Source organism: Pseudorasbora parva, chromosome 11 (assembly GCF_024679245.1).
Source record: "Pseudorasbora parva isolate DD20220531a chromosome 11, ASM2467924v1, whole genome shotgun sequence".
NCBI classification, from domain to species: domain Eukaryota; kingdom Metazoa; phylum Chordata; class Actinopteri; order Cypriniformes; family Gobionidae; genus Pseudorasbora; species Pseudorasbora parva.
This window is the reverse complement of record NC_090182.1, coordinates 8707345-8731406: the sequence shown is the minus strand read 5'-3', so window position 1 is coordinate 8731406 and position 24062 is coordinate 8707345. Positions and strand designations below refer to the sequence as shown.

Here is a 24062-nt window from a genome sequence, read left to right as displayed (position 1 = left end):
GTCGCTGTTCACCATAAAATCATATCTGGCTACGTAACAGTCGTCGCCATGACTGTTTATTGTGCAGAGAACACTGCAGCCTGTGTTCAGTTTACAATGTCCTTTCGAGGCTGAACATTTCATTCATTATTTCTATTCATCTTCCAGCGCCAAGTCTGTCTTAAAGACAGGTTGTGGTTTAAACAGATATTTTTGGCATCTAAGAGAATCCTGCATCGCGCTCACAAACTATGGATTCTATTACGAGAGCCGCGAGACGCATTTTAAGGTACGTTTGGGTGTTCCTTCTTTTCTTCGCATCCTTTAAGACCGTGTCTACAGTAACTCACTATTCTATCCCCGAGGAGATGGAGGAAGGATCCGTAGTTGCAAATCTAGCAGCTGATCTCGGGCTGGATGTTAAAACGTTAAACAGACGGAAGATGCGTTTGGACACGATTGCATCCAAAAAATATCTCGACATTAACAAAGAAACCGGTGAGCTGTATGTCGTGCAGAAGATAGACAGAGAACTTATTTGCAATTCCAAATCAATCTGCTTTCTGAAGCTAGATGCTACGATAGAAAATCCAATTCGAATGTTTAACATCGAAATAGAAATAACTGATATCAATGATAATGCGCCACATTTTAGGAGAGACACAATGCACTTGGATATATCAGAGTCTACTTCAGCTGGGGAGAGGTTTTCTTTGAACAATGCTTTCGATCCAGATATCGGAAGTAATTCCGTAAATTCGTATTACTTAAGTGACAGCGTTCATTTCAACATCGAAATACAGGCAGGAAGAGATGGATCGAAATTTGCTGATTTAATTTTGAAGAAAGCTTTGGACCGTGAGGAGCAAACAGTTCATAATCTGATCCTCACTGCTGTGGATGGAGGAGTCCCCGCGCGCTCTGGCACGGCTAGCATTATTGTGCGCGTTCTGGACACGAATGACAACGCCCCTCAATTCGATAAAGACAGTTATACTATAAATCTAACAGAAAACTCCCCCATTGGAAGCCTTGTAGTGAAATTAAACGCCACAGATAAAGACGAGGGCTCAAATTCAGATTTACTTTACTCTTATAGTTTGTATACATCAGAGAAAACGCAGCAAACATTCAGTCTGAATCCTAACAATGGCGAAATCAGAGTGAAAGAAATGATTAATTATGAGGATTTCAGGATCTATGACATGGAAATTATAGCAACAGATAAAGCAGCTAATAGTCTCTCTGGAAAGTGTAAAGTAAAGATATTAATCACAGATATGAATGACAATCATCCTGAAATTTCTATAAAGTCATTCTCGAGTCCAGTTAAAGAGGATGTTCCTGTAAATACAGTAATTGCAGTTGTTAGTGTGAGTGATAAAGACTCTGGAGAAAATGGACAGGTAGATATTCATATTTCTGATGATTTACCTTTTGCGCTCAAAGAATCGTCTGATAATTATTATGAATTATTAATTTCAGAACCGTTAGACCGTGAAAAGGTTCCAGAATATGACATCACTATTACCGTCACTGACAGGGGTAACCCGCCGTTATCTGATAACGAAACTATAACTTTAGAGCTACTGGACGTCAATGACAATGTTCCTCAGTTCCCACAGACATTCTACACGATCCCTGTTATGGAGAATAACGCGCCGGGAGCTTCCCTGAGCTCTTTAACTGCTATAGACCCAGATCTCCATGAAAACCAGTATCTAGTTTATTTCATAATCGAGAGGGAAATAGCGAACACCTCCATGTCCATGCTGTTCTCCATTAACCCAGAGAACGGAAATCTTTACGCGCTAAAGACGTTTGACTATGAGATAGAGAAGGAGTTTCTTTTCCACATCGAGGCCAGAGACTCTGGTGTCCCTCCGCTCAGCAGTAACGTGACCGTTCACATTATTATCATGGATCAGAACGACAACACACCGCTAATAGTGTCTCCATGGCGCGCGCACGGCTCGGAGGTGAAGGAAAAGATCCCGAGATCCACCGATAAAGGAACTCTGATAGCCAAAGTCATCGCCATAGACTCTGATTCAGTGCACAACTCTCGAATCACGTACCAGTTCCTCCAGAACACTGACGCTACGCTATTCAGCTTGGATCAATACAACGGAGAGATCCGGACCATGAGGATGTTCAGTTACAGAGACTCGCGAGACCAGCGGCTGGTGGTGATCGCCAAGGACAACGGAGAGCCCGCGCTCTCTGCTACAGTCACCATCAAACTGTCCACGGTGGAGACCGCCCTTAAGACCTATACTGAGGTGCCTTTGGAATATGACATCTTCTCAGATTTAAACCTGTATCTGGTGATCGGACTGGGCTCTGTGTCGTTTCTTTTACTCATCACTATACTGGTCACCATCGTGCTGAAGTGTCAGAAAGCGAAGCCCAGCAAAGCGGCTCCTTCGTGCAGGAACAGTGTGATCAGCGAGAGGAACTCCACCATCGCGGACTCCACTCTGGTCTCCAACGATGCCTACTGGTACAGTTTATTTCTGGCAGAGACGAGGAAAGGAAAGCTGGTGGTCAGACAGCCTGTGCCAAAGGGAGCGAGATACATCGTGTCCAGTATACCGAGGAGCACAGGACTGACCGAGACCAGCGACTCAGCTGCATCTACTCTACAGGTGAGACAATCACAGTGAGATTTGCATAACTTTTTACGCACAATTTCCTTTTTAGAATTGTATAGAAAATGTGCTGCACACTTCTTGTTTTCTCAGGTGTAGAACATGTCAGAGTATTTTTTCTTTCCACATTTTAATTCAATTTCTTCTCAGCACTATATTTTACAAAGTCTGTTTCTGTTCTTTGCATTTGCCATTTTTTTAGGCATATCAGATTTTTTTCTTAGGAATCTAAAAAAGCAGAAATCATCATCAAATACAAATAACGCGTAAAATCAAATAATACTTATTTTACACAAAGCTCTTCTTATTGTGTATGTTCAGGCCAAACTCACTGAGCGTCGCTGTTCTCTAAGAAACACGTTTGGTCATATTTATCACATTCGCCATGACACACACTTCCATAGGTGGAAATCGCACAAAGGAGCGCGCCATGACAAGAGCTTCGCCGTGTGTCCTGTTCAATTCCTGATCTTTTCATTATCACGAGGAATAGAAATATCTCAATCGTCGCAGAATGGAGGGATGGATAAATTCTCAGTTTTGGAGGTATGTAATGGTCCTTCTGTTTTTCTCCGCTGTTTTGGACACTGCGTCCTCTGTTACGCATTATTCTATCCCAGAAGAAATGGAGGAAGGCTCTGTTGTCGCTAATTTAGCCTCAGATTTGGGACTGGATGTGAAAACACTGAGCAGACGAAAAATGCGGCTTGATATTAGATCTAACAAAAAATATCTGGATGTCAATAAAGAAACAGGAGAGCTCTACATATTAGAAAAAATGGATCGAGAATATCTCTGTATATCAAAAACAGCTACAACATGTTTTATCAAAATGGAAGTAACACTCGAGAGTCCTGTGCGGATGTTTAACATTGAAATTGAAATTGTGGATATAAATGATAATGCTCCCCATTTTTGGAGGGACACGATCCGCCTGGATATTTCAGAATCTACAGCAGCCGGAGAGAGATTCTCGCTCAGTAATGCGGTGGATCCTGATATTGGCTCAAATTCGATAAAAACGTATTATTTGAGTGAGAGTGAGCATTTCGACATTGAAATACAAACAGGAAGAGACGGGTCAAAATTTGCTGATTTGATTCTGAAAAAACCTTTAGACAGAGAAGAACAAGCGTCACATAATCTGATCCTCACTGCTGTGGATGGAGGAGTCCCCGCGCGCTCTGGCACGGCTAGCATTATTGTGCGCGTTCTGGACACGAATGACAACGCCCCTCAGTTCGATAAAGACAGTTACACTATAAATCTAACAGAAAACGCTCCCATTGGAAGCCTTGTAGTGAAATTAAACGCCACAGATAAAGACGAGGGCTCAAATTCAGATTTACTTTACTCTTATAGTTTGTATACATCAGAGAAAACGCAGCAAACATTCAGTCTGAATCCTAACAATGGCGAAATCAGAGTGAAAGAAATGATTAATTATGAGGATTTCAGGATCTATGACATGGAAATTATAGCAACAGATAAAGCAGCTAATAGTCTCTCTGGAAAGTGTAAAGTAAAGATATTAATCACAGATATGAATGACAATCATCCTGAAATTTCTATAAAGTCATTCTCGAGTCCAGTTAAAGAGGATGTTCCTGTAAATACAGTAATTGCAGTTGTTAGTGTGAGTGATAAAGACTCTGGAGAAAATGGACAGGTAGATATTCATATTTCTGATGATTTACCTTTTGCGCTTAAAGAATCATCTGATAATTATTATGAATTATTAATCTCAGAACCGTTAGACCGTGAAAAGGTTCCAGAATATGACATCACTATTACCGTCACTGACAGGGGTAACCCGCCGTTATCTGATAATGAAACTATAACTTTAGAGCTACTGGACGTGAATGACAATGTTCCTCAGTTCCCACAGACATTCTACACGATCCCTGTTATGGAGAATAACGCGCCTGGAGCTTCACTGAGCTCTTTAACTGCTATAGACCCAGATCTCCATGAAAACCAGTATCTAGTTTATTTCATAATCGAGAGGGAAATAGCGAACACCTCCATGTCCATGCTGTTCTCCATTAACCCAGAGAACGGTAATCTTTACGCGCTAAAGACGTTTGACTATGAGATAGAGAAGGAGTTTCTTTTCCACATTGAGGCCAGAGACTCTGGTGTCCCTCCGCTCAGCAGTAACGTGACCGTTCACATTATTATCATGGATCAGAACGACAACACACCGCTAATAGTGTCTCCATGGCGCGCGCACGGCTCGGAGGTGAAGGAAAAGATCCCGAGATCCACCGATAAAGGAACTCTGATAGCCAAAGTCATCGCCATAGACTCTGATTCAGTGCACAACTCTCGAATCACGTACCAGTTCCTCCAGAACACTGACGCTACGCTATTCAGCTTGGATCAATACAACGGAGAGATCCGGACCATGAGGATGTTCAGTTACAGAGACTCGCGAGACCAGCGGCTGGTGGTGATCGCCAAGGACAACGGAGAGCCCGCGCTCTCTGCTACAGTCACCATCAAACTGTCCACGGTGGAGACCGCCCTTAAGACCTATACTGAGGTGCCTTTGGAATATGACATCTTCTCAGATTTAAACCTGTATCTGGTGATCGGACTGGGCTCTGTGTCGTTTCTTTTACTCATCACTATACTGGTCACCATCGTGCTGAAGTGTCAGAAAGCGAAGCCCAGCAAAGCGGCTCCTTCGTGCAGGAACAGTGTGATCAGCGAGAGGAACTCCACCATCGCGGACTCCACTCTGGTCTCCAACGATGCCTACTGGTACAGTTTATTTCTAGCAGAGACGAGGAAAGGAAAGCTGGTGGTCAGACAGCCTGTGCCAAAGGGAGCGAGATACATCGTGTCCAGTATACCGAGGAGCACAGGACTGACCGAGACCAGCGACTCAGCTGCATCTACTCTACAGGTGAGAAAATCAATGTGAATAATCAAAGAGAGATTTGCTTAACTTTTCACGCACAATTTACTTTCAGAATTTTTTGAAAAAACGTGTTGCATACCTCTTTCATATTCTTCCCATATTCGGGTTGATAAAATGCCAGATAATTTTTTTTCTTCCCATGTTGTGATTCAGTTGCTTCTGAACAATATATATTTCAAACTCTGTTTCTGTTCTTTTCATTTTTTTATGGCATATAATCTGATTTTTCTCAGGAATCTAAAAACAAAAACAAAAAACATCATCAAATGCAAATAACTCGTAATATCAAATACTACTTATTTTACACAAAGTTCTTCTTATTGTGTATGTTCAGGCCAAACTCACTGAGCGTCGCTGTTCTCTAAGAAACGTGTTTGGTCATATTTATCACATTCGCCATGACACACACTTCCATAGGTGGAAATCGCACAAAGAAGCGCGCCATGACAAGAGCTTCGCCGTGTGTCCTGTTCAATTCCTGATCTTTTCATTATCGCGAGGAATACACATATTTCAAACGTCGCAGAATGGAGGGATGGGTAAATTCTCAGTTTTGGAGGTATGTAATGGTCCTTCTGTTTTTCTCCGCTGTTTTTGACACTGCGTCCTCTGTTACGCAATATTCTATCCCAGAAGAAATGGAGGAAGGCTCTGTTGTCGCTAATTTAGCCTCAGAATTGGGACTGGATGTGAAAACACTGAGCAGACGAAAAATGCGGCTCGATATTATATCTAACAAAAAATATCTGGATGTCAATAAAGAGACAGGAGAGCTCTACATTTTAGAAAAGATGGATCGAGAATATCTCTGTATATCAAAAACGGCAACAACATGTTTTATCAAAATGGAAGTGATACTCGAGAGTCCTGTGCGGATATTTAACTTTGAAATTGAAATTGTGGATATAAATGACAACGCCCCCCAGTTTCGGAGAGATACTATCCACCTGGATATTTCAGAATCTACAGCAGCCGGAGAGAGATTCTCGCTCAGTAATGCGGTGGATCCTGATATTGGCTCAAATTCGATAAAAACGTATTATTTGAGTGAGAGTGAGCATTTCGACATTGAAATACAAACAGGGAGGGACGGGTCAAAATTTGCTGATTTGATTCTGAAAAAACCTTTAGACAGAGAAGAACAAGCTTCACATAATCTGATCCTCACTGCTGTGGATGGAGGAGTCCCCGCGCGCTCTGGCACGGCTAGCATTATTGTGCGCGTTCTGGACACGAATGACAACGCCCCTCAATTCGATAAAGACAGTTATACTAAAAATCTAACAGAAAACGCTCCCATTGGAAGCCTTGTAGTGAAATTAAACGCCACAGATAAAGACGAGGGCTCAAATTCAGATTTACTTTACTCTTATAGTTTGTATACATCAGAGAAAACGCAGCAAACATTCAGTCTGAATCCTAACAATGGCGAAATCAGAGTGAAAGAAATGATTAATTATGAGGATTTCAGGATCTATGACATGGAAATTATAGCAACAGATAAAGCAGCTAATAGTCTCTCTGGAAAGTGTAAAGTAAAGATATTAATCACAGATATGAATGACAATCATCCTGAAATTTCTATAAAGTCATTCTCGAGTCCAGTTAAAGAGGATGTTCCTGTAAATACAGTAATTGCAGTTGTTAGTGTGAGTGATAAAGACTCTGGAGAAAATGGACAGGTAGATATTCATATTTCTGATGATTTACCTTTTGCGCTCAAAGAATCGTCTGATAATTATTATGAATTATTAATCTCAGAACCGTTAGACCGTGAAAAGGTTCCAGAATATGACATCACTATTACCGTCACTGACAGGGGCAACCCGCCGTTATCTGATAATGAAACTATAACTTTAGAGCTACTGGACGTGAATGACAATGTTCCTCAGTTCCCACAGACATTCTACACGATCCCTGTTATGGAGAATAACGCGCCTGGAGCTTCACTGAGCTCTTTAACTGCTATAGACCCAGATCTCCATGAAAACCAGTATCTAGTTTATTTCATAATCGAGAGGGAAATAGCGAACACCTCCATGTCCATGCTGTTCTCCATTAACCCAGAGAACGGTAATCTTTACGCGCTAAAGACGTTTGACTATGAGATAGAGAAGGAGTTTCTTTTCCACATCGAGACCAGAGACTCTGGTGTCCCTCCGCTCAGCAGTAACGTGACCGTTCACATTATTATCATGGATCAGAACGACAACACACCGCTTATAGTGTCTCCATGGCGCGCGCACGGCTCGGAGGTGAAGGAAAAGATCCCGAGATCCACCGATAAAGGAACTCTGATAGCCAAAGTCATCGCCATAGACTCTGATTCAGTGCACAACTCTCGAATCACGTACCAGTTCCTCCAGAACACTGACGCTACGCTATTCAGCTTGGATCAATACAACGGAGAGATCCGGACCATGAGGATGTTCAGTTACAGAGACTCGCGAGACCAGCGGCTGGTGGTGATCGCCAAGGACAACGGAGAGCCCGCGCTCTCTGCTACAGTCACCATCAAACTGTCCACGGTGGAGACCGCCCTTAAGACCTATACTGAGGTGCCTTTGGAATATGACATCTTCTCAGATTTAAACCTGTATCTGGTGATCGGACTGGGCTCTGTGTCATTTCTTTTACTCATCACTATACTGGTCACCATCGTGCTGAAGTGTCAGAAAGCGAAGCCCAGCAAAGCGGCTCCTTCGTGCAGGAACAGTGTGATCAGCGAGAGGAACTCCACCATCGCGGACTCCACTCTGGTCTCCAACGATGCCTACTGGTACAGTTTATTTCTGGCAGAGACGAGGAAAGGAAAGCTGGTGGTCAGACAGCCTGTGCCAAAGGGAGCGAGATACATCGTGTCCAGTATACCGAGGAGCACAGGACTGACCGAGACCAGCGACTCAGCAGCATCTACTCTACAGGTAAGCAATGGCACATAGTGAATAAAAAATAAAGAAATCAAATTAAAAAGTAAGTAAGTTCAGCTTTGCGCATGCGTATTTGCTTCTATGTCACTTGTACGTGCTAATAATTGTACTCAGCAGGTAGATAAGGAATATTTTGCATCACCTTTACGCACTGTAATGCAGTTATGTATTGCTCAGCAATAATACAGCTGCGTTAATCCTCTGACAATTCTTGCATTTAATGAGAATTGTTACTTGCGTTAAACATACTGAATTTTTGTTTGCACAATATTGTATTTTTCCATTGGCTTTTGTTTTCATATATTACAACCTTTATTATAGGTATTTGATAATTTTATTTTTTTATTTTATTTGATATCCTTAATCAGTGTTACAGGATTTTAATACGCGTTTCTGATTTTATTTTTTTCACGTTGCACTCCTTGCTCCTGTGCGCACAGAGTCGCTGTCCACCAAGAAAATACATTTCTAGTCATATACTGCTTTCCTCGCCATTGCTGATTCCGTATTACAGGACAACATTGCAGTCTTTCTTTCAGGCGGACTATTCGTCCCCTGATACATTATTCCAGTTCTCTTTTTCTTTATACATGTTTTTGCCCGCATTATTTTCTCTAAACATACCCAGGTCTCGGGACACACTGGAACTCCTTCTTGTGTGCATTTTCACGAGAAGTAAAAACAATGGAACCGAAAGCACTGCTTTGGCTAAGGTACGTCGCTATCTTCGTATTCCTTTCGGCTGTTTTTCAGATGGCATCTGCTGTTACGCACTACACAATTCCCGAGGAAATGGACGAAGGATCTGTGGTTGCAAATCTAGCGTCTGATTTGGGATTGGATTTGGAAAGTCTTAGCAAACGTAAAATGCGGTTGGATGTCGTCGCTAGTAAAAAATATCTCGACGTTAACAAAGACACTGGGGAGCTGTACATTTTAGAAAGGATTGACAGAGAGAATCTTTGCCCATCTAAATCAGTCACAACATGCGTCCTTAAAGTGGATGCCACATTAGAAAATCCTATTCGAATGTTTAATATTGAACTGGAAATAATGGACATAAATGATAATGCGCCACGTTTCCGACGCGATACGATGCATCTAGACATATCAGAGGCAACAGCAATAGGGGAGAGGTTTTCCCTCACTAATGCAGTAGACCCTGATACAGGTTCAAATTCTGTAAAGACATACTATCTCAGTGAAAGTGATCATTTTAATATTGCGATCCAGACTGGAAGAGACGGATCTAAGTTTGCTGACTTGATTCTAAAAAAGTCATTAGACAGAGAAGAACAAGCGTCACATAATCTGATCCTCACTGCTGTGGATGGAGGAGTCCCCGCGCGCTCTGGGACGGCTAGCATTATTGTGCGCGTTCTGGACACGAATGACAACGCCCCTCAATTCGATAAGGACAGTTATACTATAAATCTAACAGAAAACTCTCCTATTGGAAGCCTTGTAGTGAAATTAAACGCCACAGATAAAGACGAGGGCTCAAATTCTGATTTATTTTATTCTTTTAGTCTATATACTTCAGAGAAAACGCAGCAAACATTCAGTCTGAATCCTAACAATGGCGAAATCAGAGTGAAAGAAATGATTAATTATGAGGATTTCAGGATCTATGACATGGAAATTATAGCAACAGATAAAGCAGCTAATAGTCTCTCTGGAAAGTGTAAAGTAAAGATATTAATCACAGACATGAATGACAATCATCCTGAAATTTCTATAAAGTCATTCTCAAGTCCAGTTAAAGAGGATGTTCCTGTAAATACAGTAATTGCAGTTGTTAGTGTGAGTGATAAAGACTCTGGAGAAAATGGACAGGTAGATATTCATATATCTGATGATTTACCTTTTGCGCTCAAAGAATCGTCTGATAATTATTATGAATTATTAATTTCAGAACCATTAGACCGTGAAAAGGTTCCAGAATATGACATCACTATTACCGTCACTGACAGGGGCAACCCGCCGTTATCTGATAACGAAACTATAACTTTAGAGCTACTGGACGTGAATGACAATGTTCCTCAGTTCCCACAGACATTCTACACGATCCCTGTTATGGAGAATAACGCGCCTGGAGCTTCACTGAGCTCTTTAACTGCTATAGACCCAGATCTCCATGAAAACCAGTATCTAGTTTATTTCATAATCGAGAGGGAAATAGTGAACACCTCCATGTCCATGCTGTTCTCCATTAACCCAGAGAACGGTAATCTTTACGCGCTAAAGACGTTTGACTATGAGATAGAGAAGGAGTTTCTTTTCCACATCGAGGCCAGAGACTCTGGTGTCCCTCCGCTCAGCAGTAACGTGACCGTTCACATTATTATCATGGATCAGAACGACAACACACCGCTTATAGTATCTCCATGGCGCGCGCACGGCTCGGAGGTGAAGGAAAAGATCCCGAGATCCACCGATAAAGGAACTCTGATAGCCAAAGTCATCGCCATAGACTCTGATTCAGTGCACAACTCTCGAATCACGTACCAGTTCCTCCAGAACACTGACGCTACGCTATTCAGCTTGGATCAATACAACGGAGAGATCCGGACCATGAGGATGTTCAGTTACAGAGACTCGCGAGACCAGCGGCTGGTGGTGATCGCCAAGGACAACGGAGAGCCCGCGCTCTCTGCTACAGTCACCATCAAACTGTCCACGGTGGAGACCGCCCTTAAGACCTATACTGAGGTGCCTTTGGAATATGACATCTTCTCAGATTTAAACCTGTATCTGGTGATCGGGCTGGGCTCTGTGTCGTTTCTTTTACTCATCACTATACTGGTCACCATCGTGCTGAAGTGTCAGAAAGCAAAGCCCAGCAAAGCGGCTCCTTCGTGCAGGAACAGTGTGATCAGCGAGAGGAACTCCACCATCGCGGACTCCACTCTGGTCTCCAACGATGCCTACTGGTACAGTTTATTTCTAGCAGAGACGAGGAAAGGAAAGCTGGTGGTCAGACAGCCTGTGTCAAAGGGAGCGAGATACATCGTGTCCAGTATACCGAGGAGCACAGGACTGACCGAGACCAGCGACTCAGCTGCATCTACTCTACAGGTAACTTGAACTGCATCAAAACACATTTTAATTTTAAGGTCAGAATTAATTTGAAATCACGTGGGTCTTTATTATTTCATTCACATTATGTTTTCATATTTTAGTTGACACATTTCTGCTCTTATCATGAAAATTAGTTCAGTTACGAATATGATCTTGATTATATATTATATATTTGTCGTAATTCTTCAAAACATACTCAACGTGTCGCTGTGCCCCAACAAAACGGACTATTTTCATTTATTTATTTATTTTGTAGACGCCATGACAGTTCATGCTCACCGGCGACGTGGCGAGTCTTTATTAAAGGCGTGCGGTGATGCAAGTGCTTCTGTTGGCTTTCTCCATCGAATAATCCTGTGATACTTCCGTTTAACGCAGGTGAAAACTAAGTCACTATTTGAATACACCAATTTTCTCTCATTTGCGATCATCATAGTTAAGGACAGCTGTGTTTTGTGCTCGCAAAGACAACGCGCTTCACCGACAGAATGGAGAGCGCAACATTACTGCTGCTTTCTGCACTCGTTTACACGGCATCTTCTGTCACCCATTATTCTGTTCCGGAGGAGATGGAGGTAGGATCTGTGGTTGCTAATTTGGCTGCAGATTTAGGAATTGACGTGCAAACGTTGGCAAGACGAAAAATGAGGTTAGATATCCTTGCAAATAAGAAATATCTGGATGTGAACAAAGACACAGGAGACCTGTTTATTTTGGAGCGCATTGACCGAGAGTATCTTTGCATATCAAAAACAGTATGTTACTTAAAAATGGAAGTCATACTAGAAAACCCAGTTCGTATATTTAACATTGAATTGGAAATAATGGATATCAACGACAATGCACCTTACTTTCGTAGGGATACGATTAATTTAGACATCTCTGAATCTACAGCTGCTGGCGAGAGGTTTTCTCTAAGTAATGCGGTTGACCCTGATATTGGTTCAAATTCCATTAAAAGTTATCATCTGAGTGAGAGTGCAAACTTTGACATTGAAATACAGACAGGAAGGGACGGTTCAAAATTTGCTGATTTAATACTGAAAAAAGCATTAGATCGCGAGGAGCATGCTATACATAATCTGATCCTCACTGCTGTGGATGGAGGAGTCCCCGCGCGCTCTGGCACGGCTAGCATTATTGTGCGCGTTCTGGACACGAATGACAACGCCCCTCAATTCGATAAGGACAGTTATACTATAAATCTAACAGAAAACTCTCCCATTGGAAGCCTTGTAGTAAAATTAAACGCCACAGATAAAGACGAGGGCTCAAATTCTGATTTACTTTACTCTTATAGTTTGTATACATCAGAGAAAACGCAGCAAACATTCAGTCTGAATCCTAACAATGGCGAAATCAGAGTGAAAGAAATGATTAATTATGAGGATTTCAGGATCTATGACATGGAAATTATAGCAACAGATAAAGCAGCTAATAGTCTCTCTGGAAAGTGTAAAGTAAAGATATTAATCACAGATATGAATGACAATCATCCTGAAATTTCTATAAAGTCATTCTCGAGTCCAGTTAAAGAGGATGTTCCTGTAAATACAGTAATTGCAGTTGTTAGTGTGAGTGATAAAGACTCAGGAGAAAATGGACAGGTAGATATTCATATTTCTGATGATTTACCTTTTGCGCTTAAAGAATCGTCTGATAATTATTATGAATTATTAATCTCAGAACCGTTAGACCGTGAAAAGGTTCCAGAATATGACATCACTATTACCGTCACTGACAGGGGTAACCCGCCGTTATCTGATAATGAAACTATAACTTTAGAGCTACTGGACGTGAATGACAATGTTCCTCAGTTCCCACAGACATTCTACACGATCCCTGTTATGGAGAATAACGCGCCTGGAGCTTCACTGAGCTCTTTAACTGCTATAGACCCAGATCTCCATGAAAACCAGTATCTAGTTTATTTCATAATCGAGAGGGAAATAGCGAACACCTCCATGTCCATGCTGTTCTCCATTAACCCAGAGAACGGTAATCTTTACGCGCTAAAGACGTTTGACTATGAGATAGAGAAGGAGTTTCTTTTCCACATCGAGGCCAGAGACTCTGGTGTCCCTCCGCTCAGCAGTAACGTGACCGTTCACATTATTATCATGGATCAGAACGACAACACACCGCTTATAGTGTCTCCATGGCGCGCGCACGGCTCGGAGGTGAAGGAAAAGATCCCGAGATCCACCGATAAAGGAACTCTGATAGCCAAAGTCATCGCCATAGACTCTGATTCAGTGCACAACTCTCGAATCACGTACCAGTTCCTCCAGAACACTGACGCTACGCTATTCAGCTTGGATCAATACAACGGAGAGATCCGGACCATGAGGATGTTCAGTTACAGAGACTCGCGAGACCAGCGGCTGGTGGTGATCGCCAAGGACAACGGAGAGCCCGCGCTCTCTGCTACAGTCACCATCAAACTGTCCACGGTGGAGACCGCCCTTAAGACCTATACTGAGGTGCCTTTGGAATATGACATCTTCTCAGATTTAAACCTGTATCTGGTGATCGGACTGGGCTCTGTGTCGTTTCTTTTACTCATCACTATACTGGTCACCATCGTGCTGAAGTGTCAGAAAGCGAAGCCCAGCAAAGCGGCTCCTTCGTGCAGGAACAGTGTGATCAGCGAGAGGAACTCCACCATCGCGGACTCCACTCTGGTCTCCAACGATGCCTACTGGTACAGTTTATTTCTAGCAGAGACGAGGAAAGGAAAGCTGGTGGTCAGACAGCCTGTGCCAAAGGGAGCGAGATACATCGTGTCCAGTATACCGAGAAGCACAGGACTGACCGAGACCAGCGACTCAGCTGCATCTACTCTACAGGTAGGCCTGTATTATGTTAACTAGTCAAGAGTTTGACCTTTCATCCTTTGGCCAAATACTTGGCCACATGACTCCACTATTCTCTCTGAGACACTTTCTTTTCATCTTGTGCCTTTCATGTGCACATTCACAACTTTCCCAGCTTCCCATCTTGCATGGGACCAGTGAGGTGATTTGCTTTTCTTTGCATCTCTTACAAAACGAGATGTTTCAGTCATTCTTACTAGATATTATCTTTACACTAGCGTTTCTGATACTGTTCATTTCACTTGAAGTCAGTTACACCTTATTTTTTTAGTAATTAAAGTTCATCTTCACTTTTAATGAAACATATGTATCCAGACTAAATGGTATTAATATGTGTATTTACTTTATGCTGTTTGTTCGGATTCTCAGTTCCACAGGCCCATATTTTTCTCTCTTACCTGTTGTACACTTACCTTTCTTCTGGCTGAGCCATCTATCACAGTGAAAGAGATTTTGTGTTTGTGTGTGTGTAAAATATGTGCAACATGTAGAGCATGTTGCGTGACGTGTTGCTTCTCTCTCAGAGCAGGTTGACCTACCATCCTGACCTGCTGATGTTGTTTCACCTGCAGATCTGATGTTCACAAACCCATGCTTTGATACATTTGTGCTTAGACATCTTTATATTCAATGTCATGTTGGACTCCACAGATTTATGAGCTTTTTTAGACAACAAAACAAAGAAACAAAATCTAATTACAGTGGCCCCAAGAAGTATTTGGATAGTTAAGTATTCATCAAGCTTTCTTTGCATGATTGAGTTGCATTTCATTAACTTGTTCTCATTTTTAGAGAGGGTTGTCTGAAGGACAGGTAAGTGATTGAAAGACAGAATGAGGAAGCGTTTAAAGGATTAGTTCACTTCAGAATTAAAATGTCATGATAATTTACTCACCCCAATGTCATTGAAGATGCTCATGTCTTTCTTCAGTGGAAAACAAATTAGGATTTTCTGCATATAGTGGACTTCAATGGGGTCCAACTCCTAATTGCAGTTTCAACACATTTTTAAAGGGCTCTACGACAGGTCTTATCTAGCAAAACAATGTCATTTTCTAAATAACACTTAACATGTTTATAGTTTTTAACCAGAAATGCTCGTCTTGGCACTCCACCACTTCATGCATTAAGTAATCATGTTGTAAAACGTCATGCGTGATGTGAAGTTCGTCTGTGTACTCTGGTTTAAAAAGGAAGGGTGAAAAACTCCATCTTAATTTCTCCTCCAACTTTAAAATTGGCCGACATTGATGTTTGACCTTTTTTTTTTCCTTTGGTAAAGGCCGTTTGACTTAGTCTTTGCACATTCGCTTTGTAAATGCAAACACTTTGGCGGTACATCAACCTACGTCATGCATGACCTTTCCAGCGTGACAATGTAATGCGTGAAGTCATGGATGCAAGAGCCAAGCTCTTGTGCATTGTGTGGTAAAAAAGCATATCAATTAAAAAAAAAAAAAATTGGATATTGACTGATTGTTTCACTAGATACGTCCCTTATTCCTTGTCTGGGATCGTGTAGAAGCCTTTGAAGCTGTGTTGAAAATTCTATTTGGACTTTTAACCCATTGGACCCAATTGAAGTCCACTATTTGGAGAAAAATCCTGGTATAGTTTCCTCAAAACAACGTTTCGACTGAAGAAAAAGGCATGAACACCTTGGATGACATGTGGGGGAGGGAATTATCACAATTTTAATTCTGAAGTGAACTAATCCTTTAAATTAACCATACATTTTATAGTATTTTGAGCAGTCTTTTTAAAGCAATGTATCTTAATCTAACTCATCTCTTAATCTTATTCTTATTCTTTTTTGTTAATTGTTTAATGTAGTTTGTTCGCTTGATTTGTTATGCAATATTTTGTTGTTGTTGTTGTTGTATGATCCGTTATGCTTTCACATTATTCACATTGTGTCACAGGTTACCTGGACTCCCTGATGATTCAAACATCATTGTCTGAGGAGAGGAATGTCTTCTCCTGATTTATTAATGCACTGTAGAGCTAGGACGGATGTAGACACATTTGTTTACAGAGTTTTTTTTTTCTTGTTATTGTTGACGACAGAACACTGCCAATCTACTCTGTTCAGTGAAATTCATCAAAATGTTTGTGCCATAAGCTAAATATTGAAATGTGTGTCTCTGTTTTTGTTTCCGTTTTAAAGTACTCAAAATGAACGAGGTCCCTTCTCCCGCCGGAGGTATGCAGCCCTGACTTCACCATTTTCTCCATTTCTGGAGCACCTGATCCCAGGGCCCATTGGTCTTTACTGAAATATGTGTGACTCTGTGTTTCTCTTTGTGGTTGGTGGTTTTTGTCAGTGGAGTTTGCCTTGTCCTGTTGTAGGAGGAGCCAAGGAACCAATTTATACAATTGAATTTAAATCCGTTTTGTTTCTCTGAGGCCTGTTCATAATCACAGTTTAGATGCAGATAACCGCAGGTCAACATCAACACTCAGTCTGACGTCTCACTTGGTCTTCTGAGCGTTTTAGATGTACAGACTGCTAGATTTAAACTTTGCAGTCTTTATGAAGACGATGTGTGCATTTGTTTCCACTTGTGAAACTCAATTGTTAGATTGAAATCCTTAAAGCTGGTGTTTTCTTCACTACAAATGATGTTATGCAGCCTCACAAACCCCACCTCTAGACCCCTTTGACCAGCAGAAGTGCTAATGATAACAGTGACTCTCTCTGGTTTGATTGACAGTGGCTGGGGGTGCAAAAGTTGCTCATATAACCATGCCCAGCCAAGATTTATTACTGATTTAGTTAAAGAAAGTCCACCCAGAATTTAAAACTGATCATTTACTTACCCAATGTCTTTCTTAAGTCAAATGATTTAATTTATTTTGTGGAAGAATGTTTGGTTTCACTTTATCTTGATGGTCCCTATAACGCATTCTGTTGACTATAAGTAACATTGCACCTACATGTCTACTAACTCTCATTAGTGTTAGTAGAGTATTAGTCTCATGTTTCAGACTGACTGCAGAAGGTCTGGACTGTCACAGCTTTAATTTGTCAAGGATCACCCAAGAGGACATTTAACTGACTTTTAACGCAATTAATCACAGTTTGTTTTGTTCTGCGTCATGTTTAGAAGCGTAAATTTGACGTCTCTGCAGTAACAAACCAGCCCGCATCTATACATTATTCGTTCAAGAACATTGTGCAAGTTTACACAATGACCCACAGTATCATCCACAAACGTATCATACTTTTGCAAAGCCAGCGATCATTGTCACAGCTGTAAACATGATGGCGTTCTTCTTCCACGAGAGTGTTTGGCTATTACTAATACTCAAATGAGAGTTAGTTGACATGTAGTTACAAAGTCACATATATATAGTTCAAAGGGACCATCCAAATAAAGTGTTGCTGGATGTTAATGCTGCTCTTTTCTCTAGAATGAAAGTGACAGAATAGAGGCTGTCAAGTCAAATAACCTTGATATATATAGTGCTTTATACAATACAGATTGTTTCAAAGCAGATTCACTGTATTAAACAGGAAAATAACAGAATCAATTATTTTAATATGAGACAAATTCTGCTGTAATGCAGTTCTAAAAAAGACAATAATGCCATTATTCAGGTCAATTTTGATCTCATTTGATAGTGTCAAGTCAAATCCTTGATACTTAATATTAAATGTAAAAAACAAAAAAAGCAATGCTTGACTTTGAATCTATGTTATGTGAAGGACATGGTGGAAGGAAAGTTTTCTCGACAACATCTGTTCTTTTCCACTTTCGTGGTGTAAAAAATAGCATTTTGTGTTCCACAGACAAACAAATTAAATAAAAAGAAATAAGGTATTTGAAATGAAAGACGGGTTAGTAAATGGCAGAATAACTTTCCTTTAAACAATGATTAGTATGTTTTTAGCAAATATGGCTCTAATGCATGATGTGGGTTTTAACAGTATATGTACGGACTGTTCATCTATACTAAACATCATTATGAGCTCCTCAGCCTGTTTGTGTGTTGGATGGTTTGTCTACTTGTGTGTTTGAATGGTTGGTGAATTGACTGGTGGATTCCAAGTTCACACACTGGTTCTGTTGAATTTCTCTTCACAATTGAATCAGAGTGATGGGAAATGTATTACAACAACCACCCAGTTTAAAGCTCGCTGCCCTTCCATCACCCCAACCACCCTCACCTGATATCTGAGCATGGATTTCATTGATCAACCCACCCCCCCGTCACCTGTCAATCAAACCAAGGTTCCACCTTCTGTTTTGCCTGAAGCCTTTTGTATTTGAGTGACAGGCCTTGGTTGCATGAGACGTGTTCAGATTCTGGCCTATCACAGTGTGAATAACACCTGAAGTCCAGCCTCTTATGTGCAGTCTTTCTTTCTCTTTGACAGGCATCCACCACCACCAGCAGCAGTTCCACCTGAGGACCCTCACTGGCATTATTGCTGGAGCGACGTATGAAAAACCTTCCATCGACCTGCATGTCTGTTCACCTGCATCCATTACATCCACCTGGACCATCCTACAGAGATGAAACAAACCCATCATCATCAGTGTTCGGAGAGTTTGGCCCTCGCTTTTCCCAACAAGCCCATGGACGATCTGACCAGAGGAATGACAAAGAAGAGATACTCTTACACCTGACCGGTCAGGATTGGACTTGGACTGGGTCTGTGAGCGCACACACACACACACACACGCACACACACACACACACACACACACACACACACACACACACACACACACACACACACACACACACACACACACACACACACACACACACACACACACACACACACACACACACACACGCACGCACATCTTCAAACAGCACATTCCTTTGTCAAAGAAACCTTTGTGCAAAACCAGAATGCTTGTGTTTGCATGGTTAAAGCTCCATGTTAGATCTTCATTATATATATATACATAGTGTCTGGTAAAAACATTGGAGAGAGAAATTATTATCAGGATATTGGCCACTATATGATGTGGACACTGAATTGCAAAAAAAAAATCCCATTTTGAATCGGTAGCTTTGTCTTTTTTTCTATTAGAAATATCTAAACATTCTTGAAATAAGATTGAAACCTCATTAAATGTAGAAAATGCAAAGAAATGCTCTAAAATGCAGTTAATGTCCTGCATTTTGCGTCTCGTGTAAATATACCTGATTTCATGCATTTTTAGATATTTCTTTTTTTTAAAAGATTCATGGGATTTTTCATTTTTGTGCAATGTGAGTGATACTGAACAAGCACAAAAGAGGATTCAAATGATGCAGACCTGTGGAGAGATGGTGTGTGGAGAAAGAGTTTGGACATTTAAAGCTTCTCTTTCCCTGAAACATATGTATAAAGCATTTCTTATGTGTTTTCTTGGATCTCATTAAGACCTCTATCAAAATAATACAAGTGTATTCAGAATAGGTTACAGCAAAATTGATTTGTTGTGCCTTGGTCTTTGCTCTTCTCTGTATTGTTTGTTGTATTATGCCAGTGTTGCTGTTAGTGTCAGTATTTTGAGTTTCAGTTTTAAAGTTGAATCCAAGCACTGATCTGACACGGAAAGTGTAGAGAACAGAGTGCTGTTGTTGTTATGATCTCTCCTGAATCTGATATGATTTTCTATGAGTGCAGTGAAGGCTGTAAATCACCATGACTGCTTACTCTGTGGTGAAGGATCTAAGGATCTGTTTTAATAGCAATCTGTATGTGTGTGTAGCTTCAAGAGTGCAACCATACATTTGTAATCGTGATTAATCGCATCTAACACAAAGGTTTGTGTTTATATATAGTGTGTGTGTGTGTGTGTGTGTGTACCTACCAGGCATAACATTAGGACCACTGACAGGTGAAGTGAATAACTCTGATTATCTCTTCATTACGGCACCTGTTAGTGTTAGTGTCACCTGTTACGGCACCTGACGGGGCGGCAGTGGCTCAGTGGTTCATGTAGGTTGTCTACAAACCGAAAGGTTAGTGGTTCATTCCCTGGTTCCACCTGACCAAGTGTCGAAGTGTCCATGAGCAAGACACCTAACCCCAGCTGCTCCTGACGAGCTGGATGGCGCCTTACATGGCTGACATCGCCGTCGGTGTATGAATGGGTGAATGTGAGGCAAAAATGTAAAGCGCTTTGGATAAAAGCGCTATATAAATGCAGTCCATTTAGTCCATTTAGTGGGTGAGATATATTAGGCAGCAAGTGACAATGTTGTCCTCAAATCACAGTTTGCTTTGTATGGGCCTTTATAGCTGCTGACCCCATGCTGACCCCTGTCCACCGCCAAAAGCGCCAACAGTGGGCACATGAGCATCAGAACTGGGACACAGAGCAATGGAAAACGGTGGCCTGGTTTGACAGGGGTCAGCATTGGCACCCTGACTGGTCAGCGGCTCTGCAGCCCCATACGCAACAAACTGCGATGCACTGTGTATTCTGACAGCTTTCTATCAGAACCAGCATTAACTTCTTGAGCAATTTGAGCTCCAGTAGCTCGTCTGTTTGATCAGACAACACAGGCCAGCCTTCGCTCCCCACGTGCATCAATGAGCCTTGGCTGCCCATGACCCTGTCACCGGTTCTCCACTGTTCCTTCCTTGGAGCACTTTTGATAGAGACTGACCACTGCAGACCGGGAACACCCCACAAGAGCTGCAGTTTTGGAGATGCTCTGACCTAGTCGTCTAGTCGTCATAATTTGGCCATTGTAAAACTTGCTCAAATCCTTATGCTTGGCCATTTTTCCTGCTTCTAACACATCAACTTTGAGGACAAAACTTGCTGCCCAATATATCTGACAGATAATGAAAACATAATCAGTGTTATTCACTTCACCTGTCAGTGGTCATGATGTTATGCCTGATCGGTGTATATATGCGTGTTTGTGTACACACATACATTATATTAACAGAATTGTTTTATGTTAGATGCGATTAATAGCGATTAATAGATTTGACAGAACTAGATGTTATTTTTTTCATTTTTTTATTATCATTTATTATTATTAATCAAGTCATAAATGGTATAAATAGTCGAATGATAAATAAGATGAATGGATGATGATTTTAGAAGATAAATAGTATAAATAAATAATTTTTCATTTAATCTATTTATCTAAATTTTCATTTGATAATTTATACCATTTATCATTTAATAAATAGCCATTTTCATTATATGTTTATATTGATTATTGTTTTCCTTGCTCTCGCATTATCTGCCTTCTATTATTGTGTAATCCTATGATTGTGGGGTTTTAATGAAATGTTTGTCTTCACGAATAAGAGATTAGACTAGGGAATATCGCAATTTCAAGAATTTTTGGGATGTTGTTGTGACACAGTATAAAAACACACTTTTTATTTGTGCTGGTCAGATTAAGGTTATTCAACAAACCCTGATCCTTTCTGCTAATTCAGGCTCCTTCTGTCAACCTGATAGAAGTCTTGGGTACCAAACAGAAAACTGATTTTGTGTATCAGACAGGACTCTGATGACTGGTTTTATATACCGGGCATAGAGACCGGATCCAGTATTCGTGTCGTGGGGATCCGATGTAACCTTGGTGTCTGATGACATTCACGAATGCACAAGCGCAGACACAGCACAGTGACGCCAGTGCAATGGCGTTCAAAAGGACCAGTCGTTTCTAAAGTGATGAGTTTAGGAGATTCTTTATAGCCTGTCTCTGATGCCCAAGATCTCATATAAAAAAACACATCTACTTCTGAGATGTCACTCCTTTCTGTCATGTATAAAACCAGCACACTATTTAAGAGATGGAGACATATACTAAAGAGTTTAAGTAGTCTTCAATGAATCTTTAAAAAAAAAGGCCAATTGCCAAGAGCACTCAAGGCTGTGGAACTTATTTGCTTAAAAACAAGAAAAGATGACTGTTAATGTTTACTTTGCTTATTTCCACAATTATTAGTATCTAATTTTATGGAATGTGTATGTTTAATACTTATGGAAATGCTTTGAAGAGACAATATAAGGAAAAAAGGTGAAAATATATTGTAAATTTTTTTTCATTTTGTACTTTTTTATTTTCATTGTTAAGATTATGTATTATTATTAATGTATTGATATAAATATTCATATTGATAATTTGTATTGCTGATATTTTTATTTGCTGTCTATAGCAGTGGTGCAGTATATAGACATCAGTATTTTATTTCAGTGAACAATATGGTATTGTTGTTTTTCTGATATTTTGCTGCCTTTCTGATATGTAATTTATGATGAAATCATGGTATAATCATAACTTTCAGAGGGTATGGCAGCTTCCCCGGGCAGGTCAAGAGGTCAGGATGTCTTAGGGTGAATTCAGTGACCGGCTCTTGGTCTTGTCAAACTAATGCCCCATTACAAAATACCTTCACCCCGTGCTTTTATTTTCTGTTTTAGCGGTACAAATGCTGGGTGTTTACATGTGATATATGAATAGACTGAAAGTCTATTAAAACTGCTAACCAGCTGTCTCCGAGAACGTGGCTAATTTTCAGACATGTTGTGATGAGATGATCGGAGAGAAAGAAAGAGATGCATTTTTGTGACAAGATATAAAGGTGTCATTTTATGCTATAAGTAGATCAATCTCCCACTGCCCAGAAAAGTGTCTATAATTTACTCAAAAGCCTAATTTTGTGATTTAAAAATAGGCTGTCTATATAAAGCACACGATAGCCCCGTCATATCTTATGCTTTCTAGTCCCATACGACTGTTCTTCATTCTCCCTCTGTTCAATGAACCTTTATCCAGTTTATCAAACATGAATTTTCTACCAGCATTTGTGCTCTAAAGCAGACAAACTGCCTTCTTAAATGCATCCACGATCTGCCTTGGAGAAACTCACCAGACCCTCTTTGCTCATAAGTATCTGCTCATATTTGTACTGCGTATTTACAATAGATAAAAACATTGAAAATAGTGTGTGATTTCTGTCATTCTCCATGTAAATCAGAGCTACATAAAACGTGATGGGACTTTGCTTTGTAATATGTTTTTAGCTTTTTAATGACTTCTCAATATGTGAGTAGCAAACAGCCAAATTCAGCACAGATGCACTGGAGTATCAAAATAAAACACATTGTTTGTACAGTATATTATTATTATTATCTTTTCAATGGGGAAGAGAAAGACAAACCATGTACAGAACTGACTTCTAATCATCAATGATGTGATTTATGTGAATTATTAATCTTTTTTTTGCATGATTTTCAGTTGTTTTGGGGGTGGTAGGTGAGTGTGCTTTTGTTTGGGTGGGTGAATGTGAGGTCATCTCTGCAAATGATGTAATGCATGAAGATAATCAGACAGTCTGTCTCCGTTTCATGTCATATCAGCTTTTCAGATGTAAAACACTATAAAACAGCACTTGGATTATCATCACCCACTCTGATAAATAATTGTTTGCTTTTTATTCTGCCAGAATTAATAAAGCATTAAATATGGTCCTTGCTGGCTTACTGCCTGGTTCTGGTTCTGTGATGTGGGTCAGAACAAATATGAAAAAAAAATACGTGTAACCGCTTTTTGCTTCTCTTTTCCTCCTGACCCAGATTTCTCTCAGCCTGCCTCAAAGCACAGAGTGAGACTGCAGCACTATTAAAAGCTGCTG

At 40.6% G+C, this 24062-nt stretch overlaps 3 protein-coding genes across 7 annotated transcripts; all 3 read left to right on the top strand.

Moving 5' to 3' along the window:
* Nucleotides 1-23: 23 nt before the first annotated feature.
* Nucleotides 24-2693, top strand: LOC137092622 (protocadherin alpha-C2-like). The gene has a single exon (XM_067456955.1). It carries the CDS (start codon nt 231-233, stop codon nt 2643-2645), a length of 2415 nt encoding a protein of 804 aa, XP_067313056.1. The 5' UTR covers nt 24-230; the 3' UTR covers nt 2646-2693.
* Nucleotides 2694-2881: 188 nt separating this feature from the next.
* On the top strand, nt 2882-23898 carry LOC137092619 (protocadherin alpha-C2-like). 5 transcript variants are annotated; one of them, XR_010908317.1, is made up of 3 exons: nt 2882-6115; nt 16611-16646; nt 18825-23898. XR_010908317.1 is itself a non-coding variant. In XM_067456950.1 (3 exons), the coding sequence occupies exons 1-2, from the start codon at nt 9171-9173 to the stop codon at nt 16620-16622; spliced, it is 2406 nt and encodes an 801-aa protein (XP_067313051.1). In that variant the 5' UTR covers nt 9162-9170; the 3' UTR covers nt 16623-16646; nt 18825-23898. The 5 variants fall into 5 exon arrangements, 4 of the variants coding, with proteins under 4 accessions (XP_067313051.1, XP_067313049.1, XP_067313053.1 ...); XM_067456950.1 differs by lacking the exon at nt 2882-6115 and adding an exon at nt 9162-11564; XM_067456952.1 differs by lacking the exon at nt 2882-6115 and adding an exon at nt 11580-14416.
* LOC137092620 (protocadherin alpha-C2-like) lies at nt 6122-8640 on the top strand. The gene has a single exon (XM_067456953.1). It carries the CDS (start codon nt 6123-6125, stop codon nt 8496-8498), a length of 2376 nt encoding a protein of 791 aa, XP_067313054.1. The 5' UTR covers nt 6122; the 3' UTR covers nt 8499-8640.
* Nucleotides 23899-24062: the final 164 nt, after the last annotated feature.

Coding starts and splice junctions, on each gene's coding strand:
- LOC137092622 (XM_067456955.1), top strand. CDS start 231: ATGGATTCTATTACGAGAGCCGCGAGACGCATTTTAAGGTACGTTTGG.
- LOC137092620 (XM_067456953.1), top strand. CDS start 6,123: ATGGTCCTTCTGTTTTTCTCCGCTGTTTTTGACACTGCGTCCTCTGTT.
- LOC137092619 (XM_067456948.1), top strand. CDS start 9,171: ATGGAACCGAAAGCACTGCTTTGGCTAAGGTACGTCGCTATCTTCGTA. Junction 11,565..18,824: donor CAGCTGCATCTACTCTACAG/GTAACTTGAACT, acceptor TCTCTTTGACAG/GCATCCACCACCACCAGCAG.